This window comes from Lynx canadensis, chromosome A3, assembly GCF_007474595.2.
Source record: "Lynx canadensis isolate LIC74 chromosome A3, mLynCan4.pri.v2, whole genome shotgun sequence".
Taxonomy (NCBI): domain Eukaryota; kingdom Metazoa; phylum Chordata; class Mammalia; order Carnivora; family Felidae; genus Lynx; species Lynx canadensis.
This window is the reverse complement of record NC_044305.1, coordinates 94903774-94920690: the sequence shown is the minus strand read 5'-3', so window position 1 is coordinate 94920690 and position 16917 is coordinate 94903774. Positions and strand designations below refer to the sequence as shown.

Genomic DNA, 16917 nt, shown 5'->3' with positions numbered 1-16917 from the left:
TATACAATGGAGTATTATTCTCCAACAAAAAAGAAAGAAATCTTGGCATTTGCAACTATGTGGATGGAACTAGAGTGTATTATGCTAAGTGAAATTAGAGAAAGATAAATCTCATATGACTGAAGTCATATGAAGAATTGAAGATACAAAACAGATAAACTTAAGTGAAGGGAAGCAAAAATAATATAAAAACAGGGAGGGGGACAAAACATAAGAGACTCAAATATAGAGAACAAACAGAGGGTTGTTGGAGGGGTTGTGGCAAGGGGAATGGGCTAAATGGGTAAGGGGCTTAAGGAATCTACTCCTGAAGTCATTGTTGTACTATAGGCTAACTTGGATGTAAACTAAAAAAATAATTAATTAATTAAAAAATAAAATAAAATACCAAGTTGAGTTGAGTTTGTGTTACTTAAAGTGGAAAACATCCTAATTAGTATAACTTCATTGTAGGTGAGATCACAGCCATGTGCACATTTTCCTAATATGCAATGCTTGTTTTCTTAATGTCTTCCCTAGTAGCCTATGAAGTTTTGAAGCCAGGGGCTGAGACTTATTCACCTTTGAAGTTATCCGAGCACAGTGTCTTGTATACACTAGGCATCCAGTAAGTCCTTTTTGAAACGATAACTGAATACATAAATAAATTCCAAACAACCCAGCTGTGTGAAGTTAATGCCACAATAGCTGTGACAGAAAAGATATGCTAAGAACCTGGGCAGTAATTTCCCTCTTTATAATCAGAAACAAGGCTATTTTACGTCAATTGACTGCTGTTCTTCAAACACAAGAGCCACATTAGAGCTGTAGGACTACACAGCCAACTACTGAGAAATAATCCGTTACTGAGGACACACAACACTATTTGATGCTTATGTCCCAAAAAGCAGGGTAATATTAAAGTCACCCTGTCTCATCAATGTCCTGCAAACAGGAGGCAGCAGCATTAGAGCTAGCCCCTGGTTGCTACGAAGGCAATCTGACTTTCCTGAGAAATTGACTAAGGGGTTGTTGTTTTTCTGTTTTGCCATTCCACTTTCTAGAGAGGGATTCTGAGATAATCAAGAACATCATTATTCCAGGACTTAGCCTGAGGATAGAAAAAAGGGGGTTGTTTTCTCTGACACATACATGTCAAGATGAGTTTATGTGTGTGATGCCATCGCCAACGCTAAGCACTGACAATACGATCTGATTACATTAATTCAGAGTCTAGGGAAAATAAATATCCCTCTTCATGATCACCAAATGCAATGCAGGATTCCTTGAGAAGTCTGAAGTGCCACATATGAACCTAACACACTGACAATGTCAGCTGATTGCAGGATACATCAGACGTCTGGCTAGGGAATCACTCACCAGCAACTTCAACAATGAAGGTGATTATAATTCAGTATTTTTTAATGATGTCTGATGTGCAAATGATTACTTTAGCTTTTCTGAGGAACATCAGATTCCCACCTGGGTGATAACCCAGCTTTGAATTGTATGTCACCTACTATTCCATCACTATCATCCTGATTTTAAAGCAAACACAGCAGCAAAAACCTTTTGTAATCATGAGAATTCTGAATGTATGTTTAAAAAAAGCTCAACCTTAAAGCCCATACAAATACTTGCATAATAATACAAGTAGTTTAATATGGGCAACAGGGGTATCTGTGTTATAGGAAAAGATAGGCTCTTTAGCAGTCATGTAAACATACGTTTCCAAACATAATTTTCAGGTAGCAGAATGCAAAATCGTACACCCTGCCGAATCACACAAACTCCACAGATATCCTAATTCTTGATTCATTTTTACAGAGTGAATTATATTTGCTCATTATTACTCAATTTTCCGATAATTATTGGGGTGCAGGGCAGAGAATGAAAATGGGTATTTTAGGAGAATAAACTGACTATACTTCATCTACTTAGTGAATTATTGATGGAGAAACATGAATATAAGGTTCTGATCAAGCAACTCCCTCTATGTTCCTGTAAGTCATTCAGAAATGAGAAAAAATCATTGTCTGGAAAGAATAGCAGTAAAAATTTGGCATATGGCCTAAGAGATAAAAAGGAAGATATTATGCATAATGCTTAAAGGTAAAAAGGTTACCATGGCAGGAACCTACAGACCCACCATAGGGTATTACTCTATCATCTCAACCAAAAGAAAATGGAGTCACTACTTTTTTTAAATTAATTTATTTTTTAAGTTTTTATTTACTTACTTTGAGAAAGAGAGAAAGCACAAGTGGAGGAGGGGCAGAGAGATTGAACCCAAAGCTGAGAGATCACGACCTGAGCCGAAATCAACAGTCAGATGCTCAGTTGGACTGAGCCACCCAGGCGCCCCTGGAGTCACTACTTTACGGCTAAGCACTTGTCACTCCTTTTTGTTACCTCGGTATTATCACCCGTGCGGTAAGGAAACTCATTTTTTATATGGAAAAAGCTTTGAGAAAGGTGTAGATAACCATTTCTAACCTGCTCCATTCAAACATATAAAGACGTTTACTTCATCTGAGTTAAAAACAAATACATACATAGATGCTTGCAGACAACACTTGTTTGTGAATGAGAGAATGTGCTTCTACGAAAAAGAACAAAAAGCTAAAGTAGAAGTATACAACAGGTTCATGTGGGACGGATTGTTGACATATTGTGGGTTTTTGCTGGGAGGCAACAGCCGCCTGATTTGAAAGCCTGACTGACTTGAACCCGGAGCGTGAGACCCGCCACCGCCTGCTCTGGGAAGCCCTCGCCCTGCACTTCCTTCCTTGCTCCACAAGAGAGCAATGTTCCACCACGGCTACCCTCTACAGAGGCGGTGCTCTCCGGAGAACAAATGTGTTATTTAGTCTGCAATCACTTTTAATTTTACTACTGACAGTCTGACAGGACTACTTAATATTGCTGGGTTGACCTTTCCGTGGTTTTGTGCTAAACCCGTTTTTTTTTTTCCCCCTACTTCCCTTCATCTGCTGTGTTGGGAAGAGAATACAATTGACTCCACAAGACAACAGACTGTGGTGATATTATCAGTAGACAGCACTGGTCAAAACAAGTGGGTGGAGAGGCAGGATTACAGGCAGGAACCAGTGCTGTATGTCCCACCTCATCTTGGAGGACGGACACCCTCTGCATGTGGGCAGCTTGGGGAGAAGATTCAGCCTGTCATCACAGGAATGGCTGAACAGGGCCTTCAGAGGCGCAGAAAAAGAACATATGGGATGTCAAGTTAATTTCTTGAGGTTGGGTCCTATTCTCTCCCTGGGAAAGGGAGATTGTCTATGTAGGGGAAGATCTTTCTTAAAATGTTGCATTTGAAGATTCAGCAGGCTGCAAGAGAAAGATGAAACTTTTCTCCCACACACTTGAGAACAAAGTTACTTGTTGCCTAAAATGTGAATAAAGCGAGAAGCTTACTTTGCACCAAACTTTGTGATAAATGCTTCCTAGGAATTTGACCCTTTTTAAACTCCCTACAACTCTGTGGGCTATACTACCACTAGCCCCATATTAACAGATGCAGCGTCTGATACATAAGGAGGTTATACGGTAGATTACAACACAGTTGGCAAGTGGACAGCAAACCAAAATTAATCTTATTCCAGTAGCCAAATGGTGAATCATAATGTTGTACTGGCCGTTGATATCCTCTGAACTAGGTAAAGTCTCTCCTCATACTGCTCACCTCATCTAATCTGCAAGAGCCTTTCTTGGCTTTTACAGGCCCATTCTCAGAAAAATCTGAGAGGAAACTCCCAAGCAGGCTCAGCTTTGTGCCCTTGGGTCTTCAGACCTGTGCACCCTTATAGAAACAGAGAACAGCTGTATCTTTGCTTTGTGGTTAATGATCATGGAACTCATACTGGAGATGTTGGAATTTGAGACCTTTTATAATATCGTAGAGTTGATACATAACCTGGAGTCTTGACTCTTTTTTGGGGGCCAGCTCAGGTAAGATGTGACTCAAGACTTTTTGACAGACAACCACTTGTTTTAGAAATTTCTTGATGAATCCCTCTACAGAACAAATCTGAGATAGAAAGTAAGGTGAGAGTGGGCTCTCATGATTCATTTCCTTATCTCACCTGCCCCTACTTTTCATTTCACTGACAGAGAAAATAAAAACCTCAAGGGTTGGATAATAGGGAAAATGATAAGCCAGGAATGGCCATAGGTAGGGGAACTAAACCAGCAATAGGTTGACTCCCAAAAAATGAAAAGCCCATGGTTCACATCTTATCATCTAAGGACACTGATGTCAGTCCAAGGTTGGTGCTAATTGTCCAGAAGTGAAATTAACTGAGGCGTGGAATAAAAACTCTCTAGGCAGAAGCCATACTCCTAAGCAGTTGAATTATGTTATCTGAGTTCAGAGGACTGAACTACCCTGGTTGCAGACAGATGCAAGTCAGCCTAGAGAAAGCCCTAGCTGTCAAGGACTGGAAAGGCTTGCCTTAACCCTGGTCTAGTAAAATTTGTGACTAGGGCAGGGCTCCACTTCCATTAGGAAACAAAAGAGTTGAAGAGAATGAAGGAAATGTGACAAGCAAGGCACTTATAATGAGAGTCTATGGGTTAGTGTGGCATGGAAATGCCCACCCAATCCAGGCATGTTAGATGCCAGACTTGGTGCAACAAGATTGACTTTAACCATGAGATGTGTATATGAGGCTCTTTATTGCCAGACTATGGAAGTGCAAGGACGGAGCAGGTAACAAAATAGAATTCAACACACAATCCATATTAAGGTGGGCATCGGTGGTCATTTGGCCAGCTAACCAGAAGAACTGACCTACTCTGAATTACCACACGGACCGCACTATTCTGAATCGCAAGATAGGGCCAAGGCAGGTACACCATGCTCAGCCTCTGGGGCCTAAAAGAATATACGGTTTTGAATTCCAGGAAGTAAGAGGAGAGTCCAAACTCAAGTGAACCTTCCATAACTTTTCTTGTATATTATTAAATGTAATTTTAGTATTAGAAAGATTTGGGGGTAGGGACAATTGGGTGGCTAAGTCATTAAATGTCCAACTCTTGATTTCGGCTAAGGTCATGATCTCATGGTTCACAAGTTTGAGCCCTATGTCAGACTCTGCACTGTGTCAGCATGGAGTCTGCCTAGAAGTCTCTCTCCCTCTCTCTCTGCCCCTACCTCACATTCAAGTGTGCTGTCTCTCTCTCAAAATAAATACATTAAAAAATAGAAAACTTTGGAGGTATACCACTTGGGTAAGTGATCTGGTGAGTAGTGAAACATCTTTGGTACAGTTCTGAGCTCTAATATACATAGTCAGTATTACCACGCCCCTAAAGCAAGTTTCGCTAAGTTCCACATACGTACAATTTTCAGATGAGATAAAAGTCTCATGACATCCGCCATGTCCGCCAGGATGAGTAAGCGCGTCACAGCTGAGAGCAAAGCCCTCGCCGCCCTCACCATGGTGCCACGCTTCACTGATGAGCACGGGTCATCAGCAAACTCCGAAGAGGCGATGCGCATTGTCTCACCTGGAAGACAAAGATGGAGAGGTGTGTGGGTAGACAGCAAGCTCAGAGGCTGGCAATCATAAAGATCCATGGAGGGATGATTATTGTTCTTATCGCAAAACCACCACGAACAGGAGGTATTCCTGCCACTCTCCATCACAACCCACCTTGAAGTTCAATGCATCAGTGCACATTGGACAGAGGCCGTGGACAAAATAAGGTGTTCGTTTCACACAGAAGTGTGAAATTATGCTTTAAACATCAATAAGGAATATATTCAATGTGTCTAATAGTTGAGATGAATTTGCCCTGACCTTAATCAGTCTCACATTTCATTTCCCTTGGAGCCAATGGTATTTACTAGGCAGCTAGTTGAGCTCACTGACAGTTGAGGTGCAAAGTTAACTGCTCCACAGAGGAATGAAACTAAAACCTTGGCCTCATTAACACTGTACTCTTAATTGTGCTAATCAGAGAATAACAGACTGCAGAGATACCCAAATATAGTCTTTTAATACCCTGCTAAGAAGCTATTCTCTAATTTAGAGAGCATTTATAAGAGAATTGAACCAATCCAACAAATGCTGATTAAGCCTGTACTATGTCAGATATTATTAAGCTCTGGAATTACAGAGGTGACTGAGGACACCCTGATCTCTAGGAGTTTCCCATCTAATAAGGAAACATGATGTAAATACATACTCATAATATCTGTGATTACATACCACCACAGGCTTATGATCAAGACCATAGGCAAAGAAGGGGAAGTGATTGATGTATTTAGCGTGAGGCAGGGAGAAGCTGTCAACATTGATGGGCTCTGAAGAACTAAGAGGTGCTCACCAGAAAGACAGTGGTGGGAACAGCACCCTCAGCAGCATAAATGCCGTGTGAGGCTCTGAAACCAGGAGCAGGATGCTGAGTGTGAGGAACCACAGTCACGTGGGAGGCACGGGGAGGAAGGGGTACAGAGAATAGAGGTAGCAGTGCTTGGAAAGCCGTGAACGAGATCTGAACTGTGTCCTCAGCAGGGATGCAAGTGACATTAATAGATTTTTATTTTGGCTACATCACATGAAATAAAGTGCAGGGGACAAGTTTAGGGCAGAGACACTAGTTATTAGGGCAAGTGCATGACTGTTGGAAAGCAGCAGTAATGAGGTCCTGGGCCAGGGAAACAGAAATGGGATACAGAGAGGAAGGGATACAGAGAGGATATTAATGAGATCTGTGTTCAAGCATGACCAGATATGGGGACTGATCAGATGTGGAGACCAGGAGGAAGGCAAGTGTTTGGTGAATACTGAATATTTGTACAAAGGGATGCAGGAGTAGCAAACAGAGGGGTCACTGACGAGGATGAGATAGGTTCCCTGTCAGTGGACTGGATATCACCCGGGGTAAAGAGGCCTGGGAAGCAGAATCATGAGGCTTCACATAGCAGAGCATACACAGGGGCAATACAAGCTTCTTCAATAAACTTGAAAAAGAGAGTTAATATGACCAATTATTTAATTTAGGGTAAAAAAATCATTCAATATTTATTATACAAATGATTACTTCTGATCTATTAATCCAAACCTAGTCAATTATATCACTGAAAGACTCTGTGTCCTGTAATATATCCTCAGACACAAGAGAAAACAAAACAAAACAAACCACCCCTTTCCATTTCACAAGCAGATCAGAATAGAATGTAATTCACTCAATGTTACAGTTATTCAAACCCTCAGAGGGATACTTTTCATGCTTGGGAAACGAAGTCGTGTCAGGAAATATATTGCATTGTTAGATTTTTAAAAGAGACTACTGTCTACAATAAGCATACTATATAACCAACCAGCCTAGTCTCAATGCCGATACACAAACAAATAGCTTGATTAACAGCATGGGAGACATGTAAAAATTCATTACCATATTGGCACAAAGGTGAATTTTTAAGGTCTGACCCCTCAGGACTAAATATACTTTAAGGTGGAGGCTGGCAATTAGGAGATACATATTTAATTCAGGTGTCCCACTCTTGCTACAGGATTGCATAAATCTCCTCACTCCCTGAACCACCCCCCTCAAAAAAAAAAAAAAAAGACTCACTGGCAGATATCTGTGTTGTGGGAGAAGACTATCTCATTCTCACTCTGCATAGTGCAGCTGGAAAGAACATCCACAGTGGTAGCAAATCTAATGAAATATTGAGAAGGTCACCACATCTAAAGATGGACAAATTTGTGTATGGTATCACGGGTGCAGTAGCTGATGTTGGAATGAATCTACTTATTCAAGGAAAGGGGAGATTCATTCTGCATATGAACCTAGTAAGTAATATGGTTGAATCCAAATTCTGCAAGCGAAATTGATATATGAGCCACAATAACAGTAGGCCACTCAGGTAGGGCTACTCTCTATACCAAGAGCCCTTGGAGGTGAGCCCAGCTGCACCCATCAGCATGAGGAGGAACCCTATCTAATCAACCTAATATTCAAGTACAGGTTTCTATATAAAGTGTCAGTATAATGGCACTTAATCCAGATACTGGCCATTCAGTCAGCAATACTGCTTCAAAGCTGAGCAACATGTAGCAATATAGAGCTCTTACATGGAGCTAATCAAGTTGTGGCCCCCAGCAGACACCCCAGGAAGGATCTCTGGAGATGTCCATGAGAGATTAGAGAAGGGAAGGGGAAGAGAGATTGAGAGGAGAGAGACCCGCATTAGTTAATGTGACTCTGCGAGTGGAAACCTCATGCTAAATTCTCACATTATTCTAAGATAAATAGAAGATGATTTGATTCAAGTTAAAAGTAAAAACTCATTTTAAACAGGTATAAATGATTTTATGTTGTTAAAGATTTTAAAGGAAAGACAATCTGGAGTCAACTATGACTTTAATGCATTTTATTTCCCTGTAGTTTTAAGATTACTGAATTAAAATGGAAATCTATATTAAGCAATGATAAGTGAGTTTATCAGGATAAAATTTGTTATTTTCCCAGGAAACCGCCTTTTCTAGAGGACTAAAATATTTAGCTAAGAAACAGCATGCATGTGTAGAAGAGAGAAGGGATCAATGAAGAGAGGATAATAGATCTGCCTTTTTAAAAATATATATACCATTTTATTCAATCTCAGTTACTTGATATGGACCTAAGCTCACAAAAAATTTTCTCTAGTAAAGCCTTTGATCTCCTCAAGCCACTACCACCTGCTAGAGAGAAGAAAAATTAACATCTCCAAATAAGTGACCAAAGGGAATAACAACATGTACAGAGAGCTTCTATATAAAGGCTTATTACGTAAGTATTGTTCTAAAAAACATACATATATTAACTCATAGATTAAAGGAGAAGTAATCTTTAAAATCACAAAGACCTAGGATCACACTCTAATGCCACAACAACCATTACCAAAAATGAGAGCTTGGCGATTATTCAACCTTTGTGTTTGAGTCCCCTCAACTACAAAACAGGGGCAGAAATAATGAGAGCTTCCTTGTGGACCTGCCATTATGGTTAAAGGTTACAGGTGATACAGTCAAAGCACCCAGAACAAGTGTTTACTCATAATGGGGGCTCACTCATTATTGTCATTAATATCACTGCTCCCACTATTACTGTGATCCTCCCCCTTACAAGAATAGATCATGAACTCCTTGTTAAAGGTTTGGAAGTGCATATTTTGGTCGATTCCATTCCTGTGTACACAATAATTTAGAAGCAAGAAAACATCTGCCCAATAAAAATATTTATTGTTTTAAGGCAGAAAATAACTCCCCTCCCAAATGTTTCCAGTACTTGGCTTTCACACTGATGCTTGTTCTGGTTCTTATGTTACCCCAGAGGCCCCGGGATGGATGGATAATTGTGCATAAGCTTGAAATAATATCTACTCAAATGTGGAATGATGCAGGATGATAATAATAAATAGAAGAGGGGGATAACATACAGAGGACAGAGTCTCAGGAGTAGAAAAGTCATTTTGGAAGCAGATTATGAACCAAAATAGCATGAAATACCATGTGGTGCATCCTTTGAAGGCAGAGCCTGCATGTAACAAAAGCTCTCTTTAAATACTTGACAGATGAACTACTGGAAAACTGTGAGAAGTGAGGGAAAAGGGTATGGTGAAAAGCTAGATTCAGAGAGTGTTGAGCTGTCTTCCAGAAAGTTCTCTATGCAATATGTCTAACCAACAGTTATCATATGTAATATCTGCAACTGTATATTCTCCTTTGTCTAGTTAAAATATAAATTCTCCTTTAATTACATAGATTTTTTTGCCCAATTACATAAAGTATAGGGCACATATTGATGGTTCATGTTCTTGATATTTTCCCATTGTAGACTTCCTAGAGAAGATGAGAAATAAAGAGCAAAGTTTCCAACCCTCTTAGCTATAATTTGTTCCCTTTTCATAATAACCTATGGCTGCCTCAGAACCTTTTTCACACATATTTTCCTTGAGGTACAAACCTTAGAAAATCCTGAGAAATGAATCCTCTGCAGCAATGCAGAAAATGCAATGTATTTTTAGACAAGAAAGATTAGTGAAGTCTAATACCTGACCACTGCTTCACACACTCTTGTCTGGTTCTGCTCCCCAAACTACACATCTTCTTTGAGCCACACACTCACAGAGACAGTGAAGGAATAGACACAACAGAATTTTAAAATAATAATTGAGTGGACACTGCACATCATCTGAATGTTTTATCATTTTGATTATGTTGTAGAATCTGTAAAGCAATGTAGTGTTTAAAAACCATTTACTGCTATGGTTAGCTCATTTTCAAAGCATGGCGGGAAATACGTATCTTCACTGGAGATAAAGCAAATGAAATGTTAAATGAAGGGTCAATGTAGGGAGCATCCTCTATTGGCTAAATGGGATGCTGCCCAATTGATGAATTGCTTAATAAAGCCAATTAGATCTTCTAGTTAAGAAAAAAACAAAACCAGGAATGGCCAATGTAGACATGGAACACCATGGAAGTTACAGTATTACCAGACAAGGTTTTGACACATTACATTATGTCTCTTGGCTCCTTTTTCGAAGACAAAGGTGAGCACTCCCTTGATAGGAATTATCCAGAGTTGGCTGGTGTACAGTTGAACTAAATGCATAAGTAAATACTGAAGAATATTCCTCTCTGGGCTTATTTCAGCAGCAAGTATATGGTGCCCACAAGGTGACTCAGGATTCCTTCCATTTTAAGAATCTATCAGGTTGTGTCTATTCAGACTTAATATTTTAACATGTGCTGTCTTGTCTTTTCCCTAGTAAGAACAGTCTTTTATTTAGAGCTCATGGTGTGCCAAGTTCTGTTTGAAGAGTTTTATTTGTTAAAATTCAATTACTACTCAAGAGAACCTGATGAAGTAAATACTTGCACTGTCACCATTTGTACCTGAGGAAATTGAAGAAAGAAAAGGAAGATTACTTGCCTAAGGTCAAACAGCTGGCAAGTGGGAGAGCCACCATTGACAATCAGTCTGGCTCTAGGATCTGTGCTATTAACAACTATAATTTAGAAATAACTTTAAGAATCTACTTACTGCATTAAAATTATGTATTTTCATAATTCCATTTGGATGTGTATTATGAGTTGGAGATGAGTACACTATTTCCCTCTATCAAGGAACTATTTTATTCAGTTAGCAGAGTATTATGAAGAAGGAAGGAAGGAAGGTAGGAAGGTAGGAAGGTTGGAGGGAAGAACTAAATAAAGGCATTTCTCCAATTATTTCCAGGCTCCAATATTCCCTATTGTCTCTTATCAGAGCTGAATTATGGCTGCCTACGTTGCATACATTTGAGTCCTCAACCCTTTCCCAAGACTGTAAATCTGGTCAGGGTACAAATAATTGTAGCATATTGATTTCTTTATTCCTAGCACCTAACATATATTTTATACTGTACAGTGACTCAATGAATGTTGGGAAGAGCAAAGGAAGGCCTGTCTGGCACTTTATGTTTTAAAAAAGATCCAACTGCTGCTAAGGCAAGAAGAGAGGACAAAATCCTGAATGCTATGCACTTATCAGTGACATAATAGGAATATTTTCTTCCATTTGTTTTAAGTTGGTCTTGTGAGTTCAGTCAGCAGCAGAGAAGCTGTAAAGTCTGAGAAAGGAAGGTGACCAGAAGAGTGACTAGCCTCTTCTTTGTTTTGTTCCCATAAGCATTTGCTACCAAGAGGGAAAAAGTCTTAAAATTTTTTGGAAACAATCAAGAACTTGAGACAGCAAGGTGTGCATTTCACCCCAGGCTGGTTATGACTGAAATCCATGATTGGGAGGAAAGGTCGACAATCAGAATTCTTCTCTGAGGCTCAGGGAGGATGAAATTATGTATTTTCTCAAGCAAAATCTGCATTAAAAGAAGCTACCTCCTGCAGATCCTGTCACTTCTATCCCTGAGCATCTATAGCATTGCTGGCACAGTTCATGTCCTTCTGTTACCAAAACAAACTAATCTTTGGCCTAAATATGCAAACAAAGCCTTATATGCATAATACATATTATATATATTAATCATGTATAATTATAATTATATGGTATATTAATAATATATAACTAATTACAATGTTAAATACAATGTGTTATATAATTATTATAGATGTAATGTATATTAGTGCACAATTATATTAAACAATTAAAATAATTAACATAGTAATGTTTAATAAATAATATTTATGTATATAAAGAGGAGGTATCATGCAAACTACATCAAAGCCATTTAGTTAGGGGTGCCTGTGTGGCTCAGGCAGTTAAGCGTCTGACCTCGGTTCAGGTCATGATCTCGCCGTCCGTGAGTTTGAGCCCCACTTCAGGCTCTGTGTTGACGGTTCAGAGTCTGGAGCCTGCTTCAGATTCTGCGTTTCCCTCTCTCTCTGCCCCTCCCCTGCTCGTGCTCTGGCTGTCTCTCTCTCAAAAATAAACATTAAAAATTTTTTTTAAACATGTAATTATTATAAAATAAGGATTCTGCTTTTCCCTTTGTCATCCTACCAAGGGTAGTAGACTCTGTGGACTCTTTATCTTTCTTCATTTTTCCAAACAACTCTGAGCAAACAAGAAATTACATGGAAAATGACACAACGCTGATGGTTCCATAGTCCCTGAAGTGACTAAGACCGGAGAAATTCTGATCTGGGTAGAACCTCTTCAGGTTTGTCCAGCACCTCACTCTTACCTTCCATATAAAGACACAGAAACTAAATGGCAATTCACCCGTGGGGGGGGTCAGGTGGCTAGGTGAGGCCAGCATCCCAGTCACCTGACATCCCAATCAGGGGCTCTGGATATAGCCCCGAAGTGGTTGGGAGACCAACAAAGTACAGTGTTACACAAGCAAATTAAAACCTCCTCCTCACCTAACAAAATCCCAAAATACCAAGATGGCCTGGCTATGGTCCTGCCTCAGTGGCTCAAGCAGCTCCAAAGACAGCCACGCATCCTCATTCGGTCTGGCCCAGTTCTTTTTTTTCCAAGGTGGGTAACTGAGTCTCTTCCAATGCAATTTTCCTTCTATCAAGATATGTTCAGTATGCAAAAGGACTACAAGTGCCAGTAATTGATGATTAAGTGTATGGAATGTTATGAGCTATTAAACATTGTTAGAGACAGTAATGTGCCACCCTGCAGAAGGTACAGATCATTAAGCGTATGGATTTTAATTATTTCAGCTGTAGCCTTTTCCTGCATTGGGAGGAGAGGATATGGGGTAATTTTGCATTGTTGCAATCAGGAAGATTATCATGTACAATATGGTATATTTCACAAATGAGACCTTTGCAAGGACCTGTTAAATATAGCAAGGGCCACATTCCACAAAAACACGATTATTGTCTTGGGCTCAAATTCAGTGAAAGACCATAAACTTGGAAACAGTAAACAGTGGTGTGATCAGTTTAACACAAAAATGGAGTATGAAGGATCAGTATTGAACCCAATGTCGCTTGATATTTTTATAGGGAAAAAAAGGGAAAAGGAATTGATGAACATGTAAATTTCACTGTACAATAAATGTTTCTGAAATAAGTGTATTATATCAAATATATAATTAAAGAAGGCTTCTTATAGGTTGGTTTGTAAAGCAAATTAAGGAGCCAATGAATTATTTTTTTGTGTAACACCATAATTTCAATAACCCTGTGTATATAAGGCAAGTCTCTCTATAAAAGGCATATTTCTGACGTATTTATATTCTTAAGTCAATAAATGTTTCTATTGACCAGTATCTTTACTCTCCTACAACCATGACCACAAATCAAAACCTACTGAAATCTCAATAGACTGAAATAGTTGAAATGTGGTGTCAAAAACCTTTAGTGTGTTGAGGAAAGAAAGAACGGGCATGTACACTGGACAGCAGAGATAGAATGATCATCAAAAATACCAGCAGGCTCAACATGTCAACATGCAAATGTACAGGACATTTTTATTTCTTCTTGCTAATTAAGACATCATGTAAGGAATGGTAGAGTAGGGAGGTGGAGGGAGGACTTAATCTTCAAACTCCAGAATTTGAGAATACCTTAGAAGACATCATGAAGTCTAAATCTTAGTAGATGCAAAATCCAGGTGTGACCTCTAGGACAGAAACCCTCTTTCTCCCTTAGAAACCATCCAATTTGAGGGGCGCCTGGGTGGCTCAGTCGGTTAAGCGGCCGACTTCAGCTCAGGTCATGATCTCACGGTCCATGAGTTCGAGCCCCGCGTCGGGCTCTGTGCTGACAGCTCAGAGCTTGGAGCCTGTTTCAGATTCTGTGTCTCCCTCTCTCTGACCCTCCCCCGTTCATGCTCTGTCTCTCTCTATCTCAAAAATAAATAAAACATTAAAAAAAAAGAAACCATCCAATTTGAGACAGCTGTAATTATTAAAATTATTTTTTTCAACTACTTGGTCTTTAATATGTTCTTCTGAACCACACACAAAAATATAATCTCTCCTCACTAAGATAGATCTTAAGAAATTTTAATTTTTTTAAGTATATTAATTTATTTTGAGAGAGACAGAGACAGCACAAGTGAGGGAAAGGCAGAGAGAGGAGAGAGAATCCCAAGCAGGCTCTGCACCGCCAGCACGGAGCCTGACATGGGGCTCGAACTCACGTAACTGTGAGATCATGACCTGAGCTGAAATCAAGAGTCAGACACTTAACCGACTGAGCCACCAGGCACCCCAATTTTTTTTAAAACATCCTTTAAAGAGAAGGTAAATGTCAAAACAAACATTCATCAGCCCTTGCCCAAGAACTAATGCTGCATTCGGAATATAAAATGAGCATAAATGATGAACAAACAACTCCCCACAGGTTTCCAAATGTTAAATACCTACTAACTAGTCATTCAACTCAGGATAATTTGTTTGTACATGACCTTTTAAGCAAATTAATAGTGTTAGCATGAACAGTGTTGCCAATCAGCTTTGGAGGAGATAAACCTGGCTTCTGGCAAGTTGTGAAAACAATTAGTAAGATAGATAATAAATGATTACTAGTCACTGATCTATTTCAGGATCAAATTACTATATATATATATATATATATATATATATATATATATATAGTATATAAAGTATAGAAATCTTCAATTTCAGAGGGGAGAAGACAAGTATCAAGAAACTTACATGACTTGCTCAAGGTCAGAGTCCACTGGGGGCAGGGTTCAGATCAGCTAGATCTCAACCCTCAGTTTGGATTTGCTTCAGTTTACTACTGTGGTATATTTCTTTAGAAACATTTGGTTCTTGGGGCAACTGGGTGGCTCAGTTTGTTGAGCATCTGACTTCGGCTCAGGTCATGATCTCACAGTCCATGGGTTCCAGCCCCGCGTGGGGTTCCATGCTGACAGCTCAGAGCTTGGAGCCTGCTTCCGATTCTGTTTCCCTCTCTCTCTGCTCCTCCACTCCTTTCTCTCTCTCTCTTTCACTCTCTCTCAAAAATAAATAAACATTAAAAAATTGAAAAAAAGAAACATTTTGTTTTTGTTAAGATTTCAAAACTTCACAACGGACTGTCCTCAAGTTAGTCCATATAAATGTTTTTATACCACTTTGGATGTCTTGATACTATGCTTATGTGTAAATATATCTGTAAGTTTCTGGTTTTAATTTTGAGGTACCTCAAAATTGTCATGAGTGCAATGAAATAATACTTGCATCACTGATTTCAATCAGCTAAAATATAAATGCAAAGAAACATAAATGGGAAGTATAATAAAGGTACATTATATAATTTACATCTTATAGGCTAGAGATAGATAAACTATGCTTGAAATTGCTATACTGTAAAATAACAAGCCAACTTAACTTTCCTAAAGTAGTCTTTGGCTACACACAACACAGGAACAATCCTCATAATGAGAAAAGTTGATTAAAGATAGAAAACTCTACCACACATTTCAAAATTAGAAGCCAAACAAAGAAGGTTCCAAGTAATTGGTATTATGAATCTGGTAAACAGTGCTATAAAATTACAGCTCAATTAAAATATAGTTTAAAATACAACATGGAGAAAACTGATCATCTTCACTGGTTTGAGGATGAAAAAACAGAATGATCAGATTCTAAGATTTAAATGGCACAGTCTTTGCTTTAATTTCTGAACTGCCATTGATTCTCCAGTCATCACAGAGGCATAGCGGTTTCTTAAATGTGATTATAGCCATGAGTCTCCTTTACTCGGCCAAAGGAGGCACCCAGGTCACTCTCATTCTGGTTCCTATATTAAGAGGGCAAGGAAGAAACTACATCTAAATCAACATCAGTATATCAATTGTAAGAAAACATATTCAACAAAAATATATTTGTTCAGCAGGATCTGGCAATAGGTAATGACCAAAATTGATTTAAGGTAACTCAAAACCCTAAAGCCAAAAAAAAACCAAACTGCCAAGATATGCTCATCAAAGCTTTCTTCACTTCTACGATCAATGGCTTGTCACTAGGGTCATGATGGTATCAGACAGACTTCTCTCCTTCCAACTCAAAAGTATAATTTTTTAAAATAAGTGAAATAAGGTAATAAAAAAATATCACCCTTGACAGGGAAAAATGTCCCAACAGGGTAACGTGCAGCCTTAAGTGTGAAAGAAATTTGGGTGATTAGAGGTAGGAGAGTGACAGTCCTAGCCATACTGCCTTAGTGTAGGCTTGATTATATGATTATAACTGTAAATGTGTGTTTGTGTAGAAAGTATATAAAGAGTTACATATCATTTCATTCATCCTTTTATTCATTCAGTAAGTATTTATTCAGTACCTGCTCTGTGGTAGACACTTGCTAGGTTTCTAGATATTCAAGATGAAGTCACAATTTCTGCCCTCTACTTTTCACAACCTGATTTTTCTGAATTATCCAGGGTCATCCATAGAACATCTGCAGAGAAATGACCACTGAGTGAGCATTTGGAAATTCAAGACAG

At 39.0% G+C, this 16917-nt stretch overlaps 1 protein-coding gene across 3 annotated transcripts in view; it reads right to left on the bottom strand.

Moving 5' to 3' along the window:
- Nucleotides 1-16917, bottom strand: part of CTNNA2 (catenin alpha 2) — a 1119678-nt gene that overhangs the window by 773177 nt on the left and 329584 nt on the right. For all 3 annotated transcript variants that reach the window (XM_030310974.1, XM_030310976.1, XM_030310977.1), the window contains exon 4: nucleotides 5345-5511. In XM_030310974.1, coding sequence (XP_030166834.1) covers nucleotides 5345-5511 — 167 coding nt within the window. The remainder of the gene's footprint in view (nucleotides 1-5344; nucleotides 5512-16917) is intronic.